Source organism: Acipenser ruthenus, chromosome 28 (assembly GCF_902713425.1).
Source record: "Acipenser ruthenus chromosome 28, fAciRut3.2 maternal haplotype, whole genome shotgun sequence".
In the NCBI taxonomy this organism is placed as follows: Eukaryota; Metazoa; Chordata; class Actinopteri; order Acipenseriformes; family Acipenseridae; genus Acipenser; species Acipenser ruthenus.
The window spans coordinates 6,614,484-6,634,109 of NC_081216.1; the positions used below are offsets into that span (position 1 = coordinate 6,614,484).

The 19,626-nt window shown below is 38.9% G+C and overlaps 1 protein-coding gene across 1 annotated transcript in view; it reads right to left on the reverse strand.

Moving 5' to 3' along the window:
- Positions 1-19,626, reverse strand: part of LOC117434519 (integrin beta-3-like) — a 66,684-nt gene that overhangs the window by 16,367 nt on the left and 30,691 nt on the right. The window contains exons 7-10 of the mRNA XM_034057085.3: positions 18,619-18,714; positions 16,959-17,048; positions 16,119-16,253; positions 13,091-13,520 (exon numbers count right to left, since the gene is read on the reverse strand). Of these exons, the coding sequence (XP_033912976.1) occupies positions 13,091-13,520; positions 16,119-16,253; positions 16,959-17,048; positions 18,619-18,714 (751 nt within the window). The remainder of the gene's footprint in view (positions 1-13,090; positions 13,521-16,118; positions 16,254-16,958; positions 17,049-18,618; positions 18,715-19,626) is intronic.

Genomic DNA, 19,626 nt, shown 5'->3' on the forward strand with positions numbered 1-19,626 from the left:
ATGTGTTGTATGTTGCGTGTGTAAATGTTGGTGTATAGATTGGTACACGGGATATAAACGGGTCTGTGTTTCACGTGTGTTTAAAGTGTAGATTTGTATTTAGGCACGAGGAGAGCACAAATCACTTCACGTGCTGGTTAAATGTAATATGTGAGCACGGGGTTGCACAGAATTAATTCACGTGCTGGGATTCAAGTGAATAATTAATTAGTAATTGAATCCCAGCACAATAGTATATATAGACGCACATTTCTTGCACTCAGGGTTGGGTGTTCGGAAGAGGAGAACGGGTGAGAGAGAGAGAGGAGTAAAAGTAAAGTGAAGAAAGAGCGTAAATATAAGTGTTTGTTCTCACCGTGTTTGTTTGTCTCCGTGCACCGTTTGTTTAGTGTTAGTCCGTTTTTGTATGTCTGTTTATTTTGGCGCAAGTGCCGTGTCCTGTTTTGTGCTGTTTACAACCGTTTTATTTGTTAAATAAACGCTGAGTGCAGCCATTGCACTCAGCTCATCACAACCACTGTCTTTGTTTGAATTCCTTTCTGGTCTGACGCAACCCACTCTGGCCGTCTTTGTGACAAGCTCATATTTATTTGTCTGGCAATATTGTTGTATTGTATATTATTGTTTTTTTTTTCTACTGTATTTTAAAATCAGTGAAAATATTTGATGATGAGAACATATTGTCAAAGGATACTATGATCTCAAAACAGTATAAATGATCAAATTGACTGTTGCCTGGGTGTCTCTGAAAACCCAGTTTATTTTTTTTTAATAAACGAGCATGGAGTTAAATTTGCAAATAACCAATGATTCTTTTTTTTAACTGTAATTGATAATCAACAAAGTCACCCTTCAACTACCACAACCATTCTCTATTGCAGATACAGCAAGATGCTGAACTAATCTGTGGACAACTCTATTGTATATTTAACCAAGGGGCCAATGCAGAGGTGAACCATGCCCACTAGAAGTCAGGAAACTGTGGGAGGAGTGATGGACTGCATGCCAATCAAGGGTACAGCTCTCTCGCCTGCCAGACAAAGATACACATGCTACAGGAAACACCAAAATAAACAGTGGGTGACGAAGCTAAAGGGAACACAGCAAAGACTGGGAATACTGAGCCTTCATCAAATTGGCCAGTTTCCTAGTCATCATGACTAACATGGGTCCACTTTTCCCTTCCCAGAAAGCACTCCAATTTGGCATCTAACACACAAATAGGGCCACATTTGGTTAGATATGAATTTGTAATGTTAAGATATCTTTTTATAGGATGAGCAGAACATTTAAATACATAAAAAAGCTTTCAAGACCACAGAGGTTTACTTTCATGTAAGAATGGAAATTGAGATAAAGAAAGTTCAGTTAAAAACATCCATTCCCCCCTACACTGCCCCCAATTTTCTGAACCGAAATATAAGAGGAACTAACTATAAGCAATAAAATATTAATACAATAGAAGAAGACAATAGTGGAACAGATTTTTATGTTTTGTAATTTGCATTTTTTTTGTGAAAGGTAAATAGATGATTTACTTTACAAATCAAACAGTTTAGGCATACTTACAAGTCTTTAAATTACTTATTCAGATGCCTGTTTCTAATTTTGTAATATTAACAGTTTCACAAAGCAAGTTTGAAAATTTGGAGCAAAGATGATAAGCTGATAAGTGTTGTAAACTGCTTTGAGTGCGGACCATACACCTCAGCTCAAACCAATAGGCTATGTAGCCCTGGAAGAACAAATCTTCCTGGTTTCCCTTTTGAAACTGATGAAGGAGGGGAATGGCAATTTGTTTTGTTAACCAGCACACAGCTGCTAAACTAATGTTAATGTTACCATGAATTATTCTAATTCAAAGTATCCTAAACAGAAACTTGATATGAATAGAAAATGCCAGAATTCTCATAACTAATATACTCTTGTTGTTGTTTAGATGTAATTTGTGTCAGTTTCAGTCAGAGGAACATAAGAAAAGCTTGGGAATGAGATAAAAAGGTGTTTGGCTTGTCCTTTGTTAGCACACCATTTGCCCCTACTAGGGGGGACTAATTTAATAGGACAGAATCTAGAATGTAAATCCTAATACATCATCTTGTAGGCTATTCCATGCATTTATACCTGTCTGTGTAAAAAAAGTGCTTACTTTTATATCACATCCTTTTTAAAACCTGGAAGTTCATGCCTGTATAAGTAAATAAGTAAATAAGGTACACCAGAGGGTAACCGTCTGCAACAAGTAATAATCAGAAACAAATACCACAATGTTTTTTTCTTTTTTGTAACAGAGATTATACATGACTCTGAGAGCTTCTCCCCAGGTTGTTATAATCAAAACAAAAAATGATACGAATATAAACAAAAAATAATAAACAGGTCAAGGCTTTCCTCCCCATACCAAGCTGTTTACAGTCCTAAATCTCTGATGGATTAGATAACAGTGTTTTAAAGTGTTAGTAAATTCCCTATATGACACAAACTGCTGCAAAATGTGGGAGTCCTTTAGTTTGGGCTGCATGTACTGTTAAAATATTGATAACATTCCAGAACTATTTAAATATTAATTGTGCTATCCGTATAATTATCATCTCAAACACTTAGCACATTTCACATTCTACCCCTCATTTACCTTCACTAAAAAGTTTAAGCTGTAACTATAAAACTTTAGTCGATTGCTTCAACCTTTAACCCAAAGTCTACAGATATCCTTAACACATTGCTGTACCCTAAAATCGCCTAATTATAGGGGCCTCCTCATCGCATCCTATGGTTTCTCATACCATTTCTATGCTGATGATGCTCAGATTTTCCTCTCCTCCCCCCCCTCTGACTCCACCATCCCCTCCCGTATCTCTACCTGTCTGTCTGCTATCTCCTCCTGGATGCACTCGCATTACCTCAAACTCAACCTCTCTAAATCTGACCTCCTTTTCTTTCCCTCCTCCTCCTCCTCCCCCTCCTCTGATCTCTCTATCCCCATTCCTCTGGAATCTACCACACTCTCTCCCTCCTCCTCAGCTAAGAACCTCTGAGTCACCCTGGACCCCTGCCTCTCTTAATCCCAGCACATCTCCACTCTGGCACGCACTTGCCGATTCTTCCTGAGCAACATATGAAGAATCCGACCCTTCCTCGCCAACTATGCCACCCAGCTCCTGGTCTAGGCCCTGGTACTCTCCCGCCTAGACTACTGCAACTCCCTCCTGGCTGGCCTCCCTGCGTCTGCCTCCCGTCCGCTCCAGCTCATCCAGAACTCCACTGCTCGCCTGGTGTTCTCTCTGCCTCGCTTCTCCCACGCAGCTCCACTGCTCCGCTCACTCTATTGGCTCCCGATCACCGCTCGCATCCAGTTCAAGACTCTTGTACTCACCTACAGATGCCTTGACCAGACTGCACCCAGCTACCTCCAGACCCTCCTCTCTCCCTACACCTCCACTTGACCTCTTTGCTCCTCCTGCACTAGAAGACTGGCTGTACCTCCTCTACGCTCCCCTGCCTCCAGAGCCCGCTCCTTCTCCACCCTCGCCCCGCAGTGGTGGAATGACCTTCCTACAGATGTCAGGAAGGTCCCTGACCACCTTCTGGCGCCTCCTCAAGACTCACCTCTTCAGACAGCACCTGTAGAACTCCTCTTTTCCCTCTGGACACTTTTATCACTCGTCCTTAATGCGCTTTACTTGCTCTTATCTGCTTCCTATTTTACTGCATTTAATCCTGTACTTTACAGAGTACTGTAATCTGTCACAAGTGTAATTTAATCTGTAGTATTTTGTATTTAATTATATCCTGATGTAACTATCACTGACACTGTTATATGCTCCATTATTGAATTTTGTCATATACTTGTACTTGCTAGAACCAAAGTCATTGTATTTTATCTTGCTCTTAATTGTATTAATACTTGTACTGTGATTCTTGAAATGTATTTTTGTTTACGACTGTAAGTTGCCCTGGATAAGGGCGTCTGCTAAGAAATAAATAATATATATATATACACATATAAATAATATATATATACCATATATACACACATTGCATAATAATACAAAGCAAATTAAATATCTACTTGCTGCAGAGATTTGTATTGTAACCAATGAGTTGTTGATTTGGTGCAATGTAGCAAAAGACAGGGCAGTGACTCCCTGGCCACAAGCCTCCTATGTTGGGAACGGGTTTGTGTATTTGAGAAAGGAGAGGAAGACTCATGAAATTACAGTAGTTGGAGACTTACATTGATGAGAAGCAATTACCTTCGGCAGTACAAATTAAAAGGGTGTGCTGCTTTTTATGCGAAAAATGAGAAAACGCAAGTCAACAAAGCTACGATATATTCATAAGTGAAATGGAATTAACACACTGGGCCGCAGTCAGACGATAAATGGGCTGCATGCGGCCCATGGGCCACAGGTTGCGTGTCCCTGCCCTACACTGTACAGTACAGCAACTATAGGCAACATGTCTTACAGCCAGTGTTATACAGTCAATAAAAAATGGATTGATTAAGTCACCCCAGTCTCTCTCCAAGCCGATGTCATAAACCCAGAGCGTTGGCTGATGCTGTAATTCCTAAGGCATGTTTAAAACCCCTGGGAATGGCTAAGAGATTAAGCAGTGCCTAACATGTTAGAGAACTCGCTGGAATCCAGTCCTTGCCAACTGACGTTTCCATGTGTAATATATTGTATATATGAAACAGCAGGCAACAACTAGGAACATCAAATGCATGTACCTCATACCTGGGAAAGCAAATCGATGGCCCTGTAGGTAATGTATTTCAGATTTCTTATCAAGGAGGATAAAATCAAGTTCTATTTCTGGTTGTTAATTTATACCATATGATTCACTGTGGGGCTGGTGTGCTTTGATAAACAATGCTAGTTACAAAAGAAGGAGTGGGCTGCGATTCAGATTCTTAAAGGGATAGGATTTTAATAGCTGTAATAACACAACCACATATAAACAAAAACTTCCTGTGGGGCTTGCTGGCCTGATGGAAGCCATTCCTGTTTTAAGTGAGGTTATTGTGCCAAGGCTGTTCACTGCTCTGTTGTAGGAGACATCTCCTTGGTATCTTTTCTTTTGTTTGTATGTTCTAAATCAAATTCTTTCATAACCATTTTAAGGAAAAACTCACCGGTTTGTTTCTGTTATACAAACAGGAGCATTCTTTAAAGCCCAGAGTGTCTGGGTCCTCTTAGGCTGTACTGTGGTGCTGTCTCTGCTCCTAATGGATTTGGTGAGTGTGGCAGGCTGGCTCGCAGTGGTGAGGTGTGGTGACGTCACGGACCAGGAAGTACAGAAACCAAAACAATGGATGGGCGGGTGAAGCTGAATGCTGCCGCATTCAGCGAATTTAAATAAACAAAAACAAAAGATTTAAACAATGAACAAAACACAAAACAAAAAGGCGCGATGGCCAAACAAATAGAAACAAGTATATTTGTTTAAATATAGCAATTGTTAAATTTATATGTTCTCGCGCTCTCTCTCTCTCCGCTCTCCCGTACTCTCCTCTCTACACTCAAACACCGAGTGCAGAGAGCTGCAGGTTTATATACTCTGGCCGAGGGATTAACTAGTTGTTAATTATCTTATTACCCCTCGGCCAGAGTCTGCACGCGTTTGGTAAGGATGCATGACTGTCAGCTAGTTAAATAATCAGTAGCTGATCAGCCATGCATCCTCACTGGGTTTTTAAATATAATAATAAAAGACGCAGTGCATTTATCCGCGCCGCAAACAAAAATACAAATAATAATGCAAGTAAGTTCTGTTCAGCTATCAAATGTTTTGTTCTGCGCATATTATTTTTACTTGTAAATCTATGCTATAAAAGTCTGTGTAATACACTTTTATATTGCATTTTCTACTGCTTATTTGACACCATTTTTACATTTGTGTAAGATCTTTATCTATACAAGGTATCTCCGCTCTGACCAAACGTTATTTCAACTAGAATGTTGTAACTATGGTTTTGTTGCATGTTGAATATGATAAAGGGGTTTCGCTAAATGAGACGTTTTTCAATGGCATAAAAAGTCTGGGTTTTTTTTTAAGCATAAAGGTCGATTTCACCCATTCTCTGCTTGAATTGAAAAAAACTTGGTAAATTCCTCCAAAAATAAACGTTGATATTAATTGTCAATTTGGCAAAATGCCACCCGTATGGACTGGTCAGATACATTTTGCTTAAAACCAAATTCTATTGTATACAGTACATTGATTATATCAGATGTGCACTGCTGGAAGTACTGACAGACTTCAAACCATTTTTTAAAGTGGAATTACTGTAACTTCGAGTCTTGGAAAGATAAACACCTCTATTGGCGTTAGCCCTTGGAAAACAGCAGCACTGGTACAGTGATAAATTCAATGCCTTTTTTATCCGACACTCAGGGTTTGATTCCTGGCTTTTCAATGTATTTAATAAAGTGGTGATTACACTGTAACTATATCACGTGTGTTGCTCTAATTACTGTGCAAGTAGAACAGTATAAAACATGGGTAGATTATGTTTTATCAGCATGGAAACGATAGTGTTATTTAAACATGTACAGGATGGGAGTGTCTGGATACTATAAGGTAAGAAATGATTACTTAGCAATTGCTTAGAACCTCCTGCTAATGCTTCTCCTTCAGTTCACATTAATAAATAGATATGACTTATTTATATTATTCTTAGATCTCTGTATGCTGCTGATTAATTTTTAACCACACATTTTTATAGTGCTGTTTGTACGTTGTAAAGGTTTTTTATACATTGCAGTTGTCTTTTTTTAGTATTTTCCAGGAACCCCTTGTAAATTAGGCCTTCGTCTCAATGGGTAAATCCCCTAGTTAAATAAATAAATCCATATATGAATAAATAAATAAATAAATAAATACATAAATTATTTATTTCTTGGCAGACGCCCTTATCCAGGGCGACTTACAATTGTTACAAGATATCACATTATTTTTACATACAATTACCCATTTATACAGTTGGGTTTTTACTGGAGCAATCTAGGTAAAGTACCTTGCTCAGGGGTACAGCAGCAGGGGACCTACTGGAGATTGAACTCACGACCCTCCGGTCAAGAGTCCAGAGCCCTAACCACTATTCCACACTGCTGCCCTTAAATAAATAAATAAATAAATAAATAAATAAATAAATAAATAAAAAGTACAAATGCAGTACTGAAAGAGTTAAAAATAAATGTCCTCCTTCACTCACAGAGGCTGAACTGTGGGCAGTGAAAAGGTTACTGTTTATAAATATAGTGTAAGCATCGCAGGACTTTGAAAGAGCCATCTGGCATGAACGCTGCATTTCTTTATACCACAATAACAGATACAGGCACAGACTTTTTGGAGCATCATGCATTTTGCACTAAAGTCTCATTACAGAATGCTTTATTTATTAAGCACATGCATCTCCTCTCACTGAAATGCTATTATATAGCTTTGATCCACCCTGAGATGCTTAATTCAGGGTATTCTCAGAGCTGCTGAATCGTCGCTGATAAGGTACACCAGGGTATTCTCAGAGCTGCTGATTATTTTTATAATTTACAAGGAAAATGTGTCACACAAATCTCAATGTATGATATAAAGATAACAGTGTGATCCTTGGGTTAACAAACATGCAAGTGCCTGTATATTGGTGTTTTATACTAAATCTGCACAACAGTATTCAAAAGCTTGTGTAACTGAACAAAACATGGTAAAAAATGAATTCTATCTTAGACAGGAGTGACTGCTGCTAACGCTACCCAGTGTGGCTTCATATGTGCTGTTCCTTGCACAGCTTAGTATTAGTTTAGCAGTACTTCCAAGAATACAGTCTAGTTTAACCCAGAGCCCAGAGTGTATTCATTTCTGAACTGTGCCTGGATGCTGTCTACATGCAACCATCAATGAAAAAGATGTGATACATTACCTGTAGATCAACATTTTACTATCATGTATTATGCACTTTCCACTGTATTTAATGTATTATGCTTTTTTTTTTTTTTATCATGTATTATGCATTTCTCTGTAATTTAAAGTATTATGGATTTTCTTTTTCTTACTGCATCTTGTAAAGCGTTTTGTGATGGTGGTCAACTATGAAAGGCGTTATATAAAATAAAGATTGATTGATTGATTGATTGATTTATATTTTTTGTTTGTGGTCAAATTCTGTACATTTGGTATGTGCTGTTTTAAGAACATAAGAACTTAAGAAAGTTTACAAAGGAGAGGAGGCCATTCAGCCCATCTTACTTGTTTGGTTGTTAGTAGCTTAAAGTGCCTTTTTTTGCTGAATATATTTTTTTTAATTGATCGATTAAACCATTTTGGCCATTTTGTTTTAGATTTAGATTTGTCTACTTTTGGGATGTAATTGTTTTGTGTCTCTAATACTACATTTAAAAAAAAAACAGCCATCCTTTTTCTGTGGATGTTTTCTCTATTTTACTCCAATCTACTTCTGTTAGTCTGTTTCATACCTTCATATTTTGCTTTTCTAAAATTGTAAACCTTAGCTTTAGTCATTACTTTTGGGGTTTTATAAAAACACTTCAAATGAGACCATGTTGTGGTCTGAGTTTGTCAATGGCTCTCTGACCTCTGTTTTAGTTATTCTGTCTTCGTTATTTGAAAAGACTAAATAAAGGCATGCCTCCCCTCTAGTCGGTGCCTTGACAAATTGCGTTTATTACATTAGTTATAACCAGGGTGCGATTTGATGCAGGGGATGGAGGGGATTTCCCTGGCTCCGCTTTTTTCTCCCCTGGCTCTGCACTTTCATTTTATCTCCCCCCGGCAAAAGATTTTGAATTAACAATGATTTCTTCGCGAAATTTTAAACATATTTAAAATGATAAATGTATGCTGCATCATTTTTACGCAAACTGACTTCAAGAAATCTCGGTCTTAGCATTTCAGACCATAAGATCAGTAAAAAAAAAAAAAAAAGAAAAGGAATGGAGTTTAGTTTCACTGGAGCCGGATCATAAAGTTTGGCTGTATAAAGTGGATCAGGCTCAGATTCCGCTCACCCGTCATTGTCATCCAACAGTAGTGGTGTGTGCACCGTAGCAAGGTAAATTAACCAATGAAAATCAACTATGTCAACGTCATTCAGTTGATGTATTTCAAACTGTTATTTTTTATTAGCCTATCATCGGAAGTGCATACTATACTAAAGGAAAAAGAAATGAAGACAGGACACTAAAAATCCATAGTAGCTTTTTTTAAACAGCTCCAGAGCCAAAGACTGGAACATAACATTTTACCCGCCGAGTCACCTGCTGAGCAGAGTGGAAAAAGGCCAAGATTAACAACAATTAACTCCTGCAGATTAAGCTGTTAAAATCCGAATGTTGTATTATGTTCCATTTATTGTTGTTACACTCTTTGCAGTTATCATGAGGTTATAACAAAGAATTTTAGGAAAAATATTTTGTAGAAAAAGTTTTGCTTTTGTGGATGAGGAAAAAAAGTTATAATTATTTATTTCAGCAATATTTTTGCTAAACTCCAAAAATGCTAATTCAAAAGTATTCATACCCTTTGATGCTATGATAGTATTGTCTACAAGGTGCTAGAAATTTCAATACGATAATGCAGAACTTAATTCTAGAAAAGTTGTAGGTGAAAAGGGTTAGGCATAGATTGCTGTCATTACCAATAAGTCAAAATGGGAAAAAGTAAAGAGCTATCTGAAGACCTTAGGCAGAACAATAATTTCTGTGATAAACCTGGAGAAGAATACAAGAATATTTCCAAACATTTAAGTATCCAATTTCAACTATTATTTCTATTACTGAAATTGAAGAAGGAATCTATGAAAAAGACCTGAGTTTATGTTGACTCAAATGTCTTCATCTAGACAATGTGGGGAAGCTATAAAAAAGGCCAACAAGATGCTTGGATATATTGTGAGAAGTGTTGAATTTAAATCAAGGGAAGTAATGTTAAAACTTTACAATGCATTAGTAAGACCTCACCTAGAATATTGTAGCTAAAGGATATTGCTGCTCTAGAAAGAGTGCAAAGAAGAGCAACCAGAATTATCCCGGGTTTAAAAGGCATGTCGTATGCAGACAGGCTAAAAGAATTGAATCTACTCAGTCTTGAACAAAGAAGACTACGCGGTGATCTGATTCAAGCATTCAAAATTCTAAAAGGCATAGACAATGTCGACCCAGGGGACTTTTTTGACCTGAAAAAATAAACAAGGACCAGGGGTCACAAATAACGTGCATCCTCAAAAAACTGTAAAAAATGAAATAAACAAATATTTGAAAATAAATTTGTGTATGTAAAGGTATAGCATATGCATACAAAACTGTACAGCTGAAACGATGTAAATAAGTATCTTTTTTTTTTTAATAAATGAGTTTATATTGTCTACATAACAAAGAGCAATCGAAGTAGGTTGCATTTCGTTTTATTTTGTGCTACTTCGTATTTGCAAAAAACACGGGGCTCTAGTTATAACCATAATATCAACTTGGGTATTGACAGGAGCAGATCATGCACATTTTTTCTAAAAAGGGAAAGTCACTCCCTACCAAGGTTACCCTGCACAGGGCTTGATAGAAAAAGGTGGACTCCACCCTTCCCTTTAATTCTTTGTGAACAAACAAGCCAGCAGTATGAAACACTGGAAATCAGTCATCTGAGCAGAACACCCAAAAACAACGAGCAGTTGGCTGTTATACAGGGATTTTAAACCCATGAATATTGGAGTGCTAGAAAAACCACTGTTCCCTTAAGCCGACTTAATCCAGCAACAGTTCATTGAACATTTCTTGAAACAAGTTCTTGAAACCAGCTGTGATACTGAGAACAGTTACACACATACAGTGCCGTGAAAAAGTATTTGCCCCCTGTGTGATTTTTTGCATTTTTGCACATTTTTCACATTGTATTTGGTCAGATTTTTTTGTGGGTTGTAGTAGTATATAGAGGGAGTCTGAGAGAAAAAATTACACCAAAGTTTGGTACTTCTTTCATTTGTTTGGTGTGCAAGGTAATCAAACATGCAATCTTCAGGTGTGAAAAAGTTATTACACACCCTAGTTAACGCAACCCAATTAAAGGGATAATTAGGGTCAGCTGTTTGAGTACTTTGGTTAACAACCAGGCCTGATTTGGGCCAGTCCTGTCCAATATAAATTTGACTAACTTTGGACCTTACCATCAGAGTGAAGTTGTCAGCACACAGGTTCTAGAGGCACATCATGCCACAAACAAAAGAAATTCCTGAAGACCTCTAGAAAAAAGTTGTTGATGCCTATCAGTCTGGAAAGGGTTAAGAAGCCATTTCTAAGACGCAGGGACTCCACCGAACCACAGTCAGAGCCATATTGTCCAAATGGAGAAAGTTTGGGACAGTAGTGAATCTTCGCAGGAGTGGCTGTCCTGTCAAAATCTCTCCAAGAGCAAGGCGTAAAATCGTCCAGGAAGTCACAAAGAACCCTAGAACAACATCCAGGGATCTGCAGGCCTCTCTCGCCTCGGCTAAGGTCAGTGTTCATGACTCCACCATCAGAAAGACACCGGGCAAAAATGGGATTCAGGAAGCGTTTGGTTGCAGTTATTGCTGCTAAAGGTGGCGTAATCAGTTATTGAGTCTAAGGGGGTGATTACTTTTTCACACGGGGGCATTGGGTGTTGCATAACTTTCTTGAATAAATAAATGAAATATGTATCAAATTTTTGTGTTATTTGTTCACTCAGGGTCCCTTTTATCTAATTAGGTTTTGGTTGATGATCTGATACATTCAGTGTCAAAAATGCAGAAAATGCAGAAAATCAGACAGGGGGCAAATACTTTTTCACGGCACTGTACATGCTCTGCTCTGTACACTGGGGAGCAAAACAGGACATTCACCAAGTAGGACCTAACAGACTGCTAGTCACACCTCATGCACTGGGCAAACAAGAACATCAACAAATTACAACAGAAACGTTGCTGCACTGTTACACAGCACTGCAAGCCCTTACAAACAACCTTTTATCTTTAAGGGGTAAGGCAACCTCACCACGCTGTTGATGCTGAGTCTGATTTAGGTGACATATGAAAAGAGTTTAATAAAATATGTCTTATTAATTACAACTTTAAGAAAAAGGAAATCAGCTAACCTATAATACCACCAATATAAAAAACATAGACACATATACATTACTTTTAACTTAAAAAAATATATAGAACAATTTTTTGCACTGACACAAAATTAAAAGCAGGTGCTTTTTTGAAAGTGCAATGTTTACCTGCTAAAAAAATCCCCCTCATGTTCACAGTAGATAAGGCAAACTGATATCCTATAATAAATTGATATTTTGCCAAAAAACAAAGTTGCAACTTAAACCACATTGAATTAGATAAGACTACTAGGAAACTGACAATACTGCTGAACGATGCTGCATGAACCCCTCTTTTAGAATCCCACAGTATCTTCCATTTCTTCAATGCCAATACATTCTGACTAAAAGTCTTTCTCAATGTTTTCAATTGTTGACACGTTTGTCATTGAATTTATTCTATTAGTATTTCTATATTTAGCACTTTAAGTGTTTCATAGTTATGAATGATTCTTCTAACATCCACATACATATCACAAAACATCAAAACAAACAAAAAAAAGTACATTCTCAGGCATTTCACAACAGACTTCCCTGCGTAATCTCCACACATTAGAATCTAATACATTTTGAATGAATAGCAAACTCGCAGTGCAGCTCAATCAGTAAAGCCTTTGCTTGTGGTTTTTAACTCCTATCATCGAATCCCGCTAATGTAACGCCACGATTAGGTAAATACATTTTATTTGTAATATCATTCTAAAACAACTTACACAGCAATGCAAGTTTAATTCATGGTTCTTATGATGTGTAACATCCTAAATATTATATTATAGCCCCTGTTTAGTTACGATACAATGACCCCTACTAGCACAGCACCTTAATGTTTGTTACATACTGATAATGCAAAAAGGACAGGGTCAGATTGTTTTTTCCAGGAACAACTACTATCATAGCTTAATCAAACGTATTACTGAAACTCATTGTATTATTAGAGGTGACCCCAAAGTGGACTCATGTCACCTACCTGAACAGAGCTTGCTCTTGTAGCTCACACAGTTGAAGTCATCACACTCGCAAAACTTGCCCCAGTACTTCCCGAAGTCGGTGTTGTGGCAGACACACTGGCCGCAGATACACTCTCCGTGCCCACTGCAGATGGAACTGTTAGCCTTGGGGCTGCACTTATCCTGCTGGCTGGGGTTGTAGTCTCCTTCAGAACACTCGCATCGTGGGCCCAGGCGCCCTGGTAGACACTGGCATATCCCGCACTCGTAGGTTCCGTTGCCGTTATTGCAGAGCGGGCTGGCGGGCACTGCCAGGGCCTGGCAGTTGCACTCACACTCGAAGTTCACTGTGATCTGAAGAGAGTCTTTGAAGCCCACTGGTTTGATGGTGAAGGTCCTGTTTTTTTCCTTGGGGCAACCTCTGGCGCGGGCCTCCACACTGAAGGTCACCTACGGAAAGAGAAAAGGGTTACATGAGAACAGAAGAACATTTACAAACGAGAGGAGGCCATCCTGCCCATCTACTGGATGCTTGTCCAGTTCCTAGTAGTTGATTGAGCTCAAAACTTTGTCAAGTTGGGACTTAAAGGATTCCAGTAATTCAGCATTAACAACATTACTAGGTAACTGTGAAGAAGTGTCTCCTTCCCTCTGTCCTAAGTTGATCACCACTTAATTTCCAACTGTGTCCTCTTGGTTAGGGGTTAACTTTGTCAGCTCCTTTTCAAATTTTAAAGACTACACTGTTCCCTCCTGTAATTATCCTGTGGTTCTCAAAACAAGAAAAACTGTTTTGTGGAGTAGACCCTGCAGTGCTGCCTGGTTATAAGGCAGTCCTTTATACCAGATCAGGTTAACAGGTTCTCCATAATGCCAGTACACTATCACTTTGTGGCAAAGTGGTTTGTAGTGCGCAGGAATAACACACACAAGACAGTGAAAGTTCAATAAAACAGCTCCTTTATTTGGCTGGGTTGCATGTCAACAACACTTAAATAATAAGCATGGGAGCTACACAGCAATGTGTATCGCTCTGTGCAAAACCAGGGTTTCAGTCCCGAAACATTAAGATACTAATAATTAACACACAACACAGACACAGACACTTCTCCCGATAGTGAGTGCTCTTGTGGAGGTGTTTTGAAAGACAAACAGTTCGTGAAACAGTGGTGTAGTGTGGTCCGGGTTTAGTGCTGGCTTGTATCGACAGCTCCCGGCTAGTGCTTAGCCATTTAACAAAAACAAATAACAAACAGTTAGCACAACAAACAAACAAAACATTCACGCTAATTAATTATTTCCGTTTCCTTAACGAGTCCTTTCAGTAACCACATCAAAAGGGACAGATTACGCCGTCACGTCCCCTAAAATACCCTTAGTCACACCCCCTCCGATAGCTAGTTCAATCAAGTCTCCTCCAATCCATGACTGAAACATTGCTTACCGTATTAGGGCCGGGACTCCGCCCTTTTCCTGGATGGCCGGCTTCTGACTGACCCTGGAATGAACTGCCCAACCATCCAGTCTGGGGCACACTGTTCCTGTTACACAGCGCCCTCACAGGTCGGGAGGAAGATTGTTGACTTGGATTCATTCGCTCTCTGTCACACACTTGTATCCTTGTCTCTTACCTATAGCTCCTGACTACAGCATTATAAAAGGGGAGCACTGTACTTACAAAAACTGAAATATTATATATAAATGGAGATATTTGTACAAATACGTCCTATTTTCAAACAACTGTGGCATTTTCTTACAGGTATATAATGTATGTCAACCATGTGTGATATGAGGTTTTAGATACAATAGCAAAACCAGGAGAACATGTTTCCACATGGAGGGCTTCAAACTCAGGTATTGCAGGAATGATCAGACTTAAATGCCAAGCTGTATTTCATTCTGCGTCAAAACATCTGGCACAGGCAGCAAAGGGGTTAACACTGCCAGATAGCAATACATCCCGTCTGAGTTTAAAATGGGATGGATGCCACCAGCTCAACTGCACATCTGTGCCAGAGTATGCAAGCAAGTTTAAAGGCCACTTCAGGGGAAGGGAGTTTCTGTGCTTTTCTATTGTCTTTTTCTCACACAATGATGCATGACCACAGCGATGTGTGAGGGGGCTGCCTACATGTAACAGTCTGGTCTTTTTTAATGAGAAGTCTGTCTTAGGAACCATGAGGTAGGATGTCAGTCAGGATGATGTCACACAATGGAACAGGACCTTGTCAAGTTTCCTAACTGATCTTTGAGCCTAATGCACGTCTCTGATCCCATTCTACATGGAAGTTTCACTGGGTTTATACAACAATAAAATTCATTTTGTAGAATGTCTTTCACAGCAGGATCACCACAAAGTGCTGTACAGTCTAACTACACAATTAAAGACCATTATCACCAGACTTTCTCCCTGTACAGGGGCCTCCCTAAGGAAATACCATGCTTAGTAAACAAGTAAAACATCTGTATACAATTAGTATAAATATCCCTTTATTACACAGCAAGAGCTTAAAACCAACACAAACCATGTAAATGCAGCCAAATTGCCTCATCCTGAGATTGCAACAACTGCAGAGATAGAAGAACCATAAACTTTAATATACAAAGTGTTGCATAAATAAATAAAAAAAATCAAGCAGCATCACCTGGTAACCTCAGGAATTATTACACTTGTCCTGTACAAACTAATGTTGGCCGTGTGCAAATATTTCTTTCTAAAAAGACACTGCTACTTAATTATTCTTAATATCCATGCTTTTTTAAATGCACGCTACAGGCAACTGTATTTGAGCTTTTGATGGCAGCTTTTATTGAAGGAAATCAATCATACAATGAAAAAAGGAGCAACACCAGTACCTACTCTGCAATGGCTCCTCAGAATATGAAGGATAAAAAAGTCTCAGTTTGCCTTATTTACAACACAACTCAACACTTTCTCTCTCTGCCCTTTTGTCCTGCAGGTATTGCTGCAGTGTCTGTTTATTGCTTTGATCCAGCACCTCCAGCAGTAATAAAACAGATCCCAATAAAAGAGCCGTTGTAACTCACTGTATCTCCGATCTTCAGCCCAGAGCAGGACTTTTGCCCGGGAATGACCTCTCCATTCATGCAGGTGGCATTGAAGGACAGGGAAAGCTCATCAGGGAGATCCAGGAGCTCCAACTCTACCTTCGAACGGATTTTCTGCAGAGAAACACAGCTTTAATTCTGCCTGGCCTCACCTCCCTAAAAGCAGCTACAATATCATTAGGGTCCTCAATGCAGCTGTAAATTCAAATGACACCTGACCTCAATTACACAGCCATATTAGGTCAGAGGTCAATGTCATGCTCACCAACACATTCAGCATGCTGGGTTAACACTGTTAGATTTTGCCCCAGGAGTTTCCATAACGCTGTCAAATATATGAAGTCGGCAGCTTAAATAGTTAATGAGATATTAGCAGCAGTAGGTGTGGCTCCTCTTACAGATTGCTTAAGAATTTCATTAAAAGAACAAACAAGGGTTTAATTTGAAAGATAATAGATAGAAGATGTTTTCAACCCAACTCATCTAACTTCCTGTTGTTTACCTGAATATATCTGTAATTGCATTAAGTGGCAAAAAAATATTTCCATATAGATATAACCAAAGCCCCCGAAAGCATCCATAAACATCCCTCCCAGCTCCTCCCCCCCCACTCCCTCATTTGTCAACTAGCATTCCCCCTAACTAGATAAGAGTGCACTGAGTGTACAGTATCAGAACCACTGTGCAACATTTATTCTGAATCCAAATTTGTCATCATGCATGCTAATGGCCTGTGATTTGCTAGTGTTTCAGTTCACCAATATAATGTTTTTAAAGGTATGGCCAGGAAAATACTTTAGGAAAACATGAGGCACTCACAGCATAGGCATCCACAATGAGCTGGATGACATTGCCTGAATCTTGAGATAGGATCCCCACTGTGGTACCGGGGATCAGCTCACTGTAGTTCTGAAAGCAAAGAGAAGTCATGTAAAAAAGAACAAGAACATTATTTCAATACTGTACATTTACTGATAAAAACTCTCATTGGCTAAGAATCGTTTGAATATTGTACTCAGTGTTATATCATCTGTCTTAATCACTTTGTAAGGTTGTATTTTTTCTTTTCAACTGTATGTGTTGATTGTCTTGTGAACTTGAAACAAATGGTGACTGCTACTGTCTTACTAGGATACCAGTACTGTCGTATTAGAAAATGGCACAATTCTGGTAAATAAATGCATAAACTTCAGTGTTATCATCAAGGATGCTAGCTATCTGCAATAACTGAAAAGCGGAATAATTGTTGCAGTTTAGTGAAGCATTGTTGCGGTCCATCCAACAATGCTGCACTTCTACCCTGATGGTGATGGCTACGTTCAAGACTATAATGGACCCATGCACCATGCCAGAACTGCATGTGAATGGTTTGAGTAGCACAATAGCGACTTCCACGGGCACCACAATCCCTGAATCTCAGTCGAGCTGAGCATGTATGGGATGAACTTGATCAATGCATTCATCATTACAATTATCTGCCTTTTTGTGTGAAATATTAATAACTGAATAGATTAACATCCTCCGAGACACCTTCCAGCATGATGTGGAGTCTATGCCAGGTCATGTAAAGGCTGTGATCAAGGCTAATGGTAGCCCATCAGGCAATCAGTGTCAGCGCCGTGAATAAGTAGACCACAGTGATCTAACTTATTTAAAAAGTTTATCAGATTTGATAGGGCAGTTCCCAAGATATATCCATTCAAAAACTATGAACAAGTGGGACTCAAAGACCTGTATTGACAGAGTGTAGAATATTGTGCTGTAACAAGTTGGAACAACTGTAAACAGGGGAGGGGGTGGACACATAGCAACACACATCTGACTAAAATACAAAATAAAAATAACTCCCTCTCTATAACGCACATACAGTGAAGAAAAAACTTCCCATCATGCAATCAACGCTATATTTTTTACAAAAAAAAAAAAAAAGGTAACATTAGCAGTTTTTAAACTATAAATAGTCTGGCTAAATGGTGGTCTGGAGTTCAGTTAGAAGCGACAGACAAGCAAACCAAGTGCGAGAAGGACAGCGGGTCGGGAGAGGGGAACAGGGTACTGGCTCGGCCTAGGTTCGGCTGCCGGAGCGGGGCTGAAGTGAAGCTGAAGTGTCTTGTCTCCCGGAGAAAGCCGCAGCTCCTCTCGCAGCAAAAAAAGTAAATACATTAGAAAAGATAACCATGTAATAGGCCTAATATTTATTTAGTTATAAAACAAATGCTGAATAAGATGTCTGTGTTATAAAGTGCCAGCGCAGCTTTTCTTCAGTTCAGATACTGTATCAAAAGGGAGAGACAGAAATGGAATTTAGTCTGAGAAGTTATTTATAGTCTGAACACCGGTACTGTATTTACTGTAGAAACATTGCATGAATCACTAGTATAGGGAATTGGGGGACTGTAGGAGTGTTATAACCGAGAGCCTTATAGCGAGGGAGCACTGTATATACAGTACTGCTATTGGCTCTAGTTTGTAATCCTACCCGGTAGAGCTCCTCCACAGGGTTTGTGACAGCAAAGATCAGGTTGATGTTATTTTCAGACATCTTCTCCGTCAGCAGGGCCAGGGATGGATAATCCTGCACAGAAACATTGAAAATAAAGAATGAAACATGCATCTAGAACAGCAACAGCACTGCATGCATACTTGAATATTCTGTACCCTGGTAGGCGTATTACAGCCCCACATTTTGGAATCTTCAAAGTATAATTTGCCATCCCTTAATTTTGTTTTATTACTATAGGCAGTATAATACAGGACTGCATTGGAAGGGATTACTGTTCAGTTCATTTGACGTATTTATTCATACAGGTAAGGTAGGTTCACATCAATCCGTAAGAACAATCACTGCACTGCCTGAAGCAGTGGTTTTACACTGGAGGTCTCTAGGCTTTCAACTTGTTAAATACAAATGGGAACAGTTTATTCTCATCCTTCGAAGCACTGTATAACCAAAGAGAGAACATAGTCCTTATAAAGACATTCCTTAGAGCAGTCTTATGGATACAGCCAACAGTAGGCTGGTTCAGTAAATACTTTTTTTTCTTTAAAAAGGGATCTGCAATAACTAATATACAGGGGACACATGATTATTTCAGATGTATTTTATGAATTGCGGTTAGGGGCTCTATTAATTTCAGCTGAGTTAGCTAGGATCCCACAGTCTATAGTTTGTGGATGAGATCTAAGGTCATGAAGGTCCTGGTAAAGGAAGTTCCCTGGCTTGAAGGCATGGGAAAATAATGCATCTTGAATGACAGCTTGTAACTTGAGGCCAGCGCTCCACATAAGGTTTTGGGTCTGGAAGTAACTTACCCTTAAATTTTAATGCAGAGTGTAAATTGTATTTTCAGAGGGTAAAATGCAACATTACCTTGAAGTCATGAGTAATCTCGATAAATACTGTACAATTTTTAATGGTAATGGGGTAGGCATTAAAAAAGAGCCTTCCATTTTAACTGCAATGTTACTTTTAACTACTGTACAACCA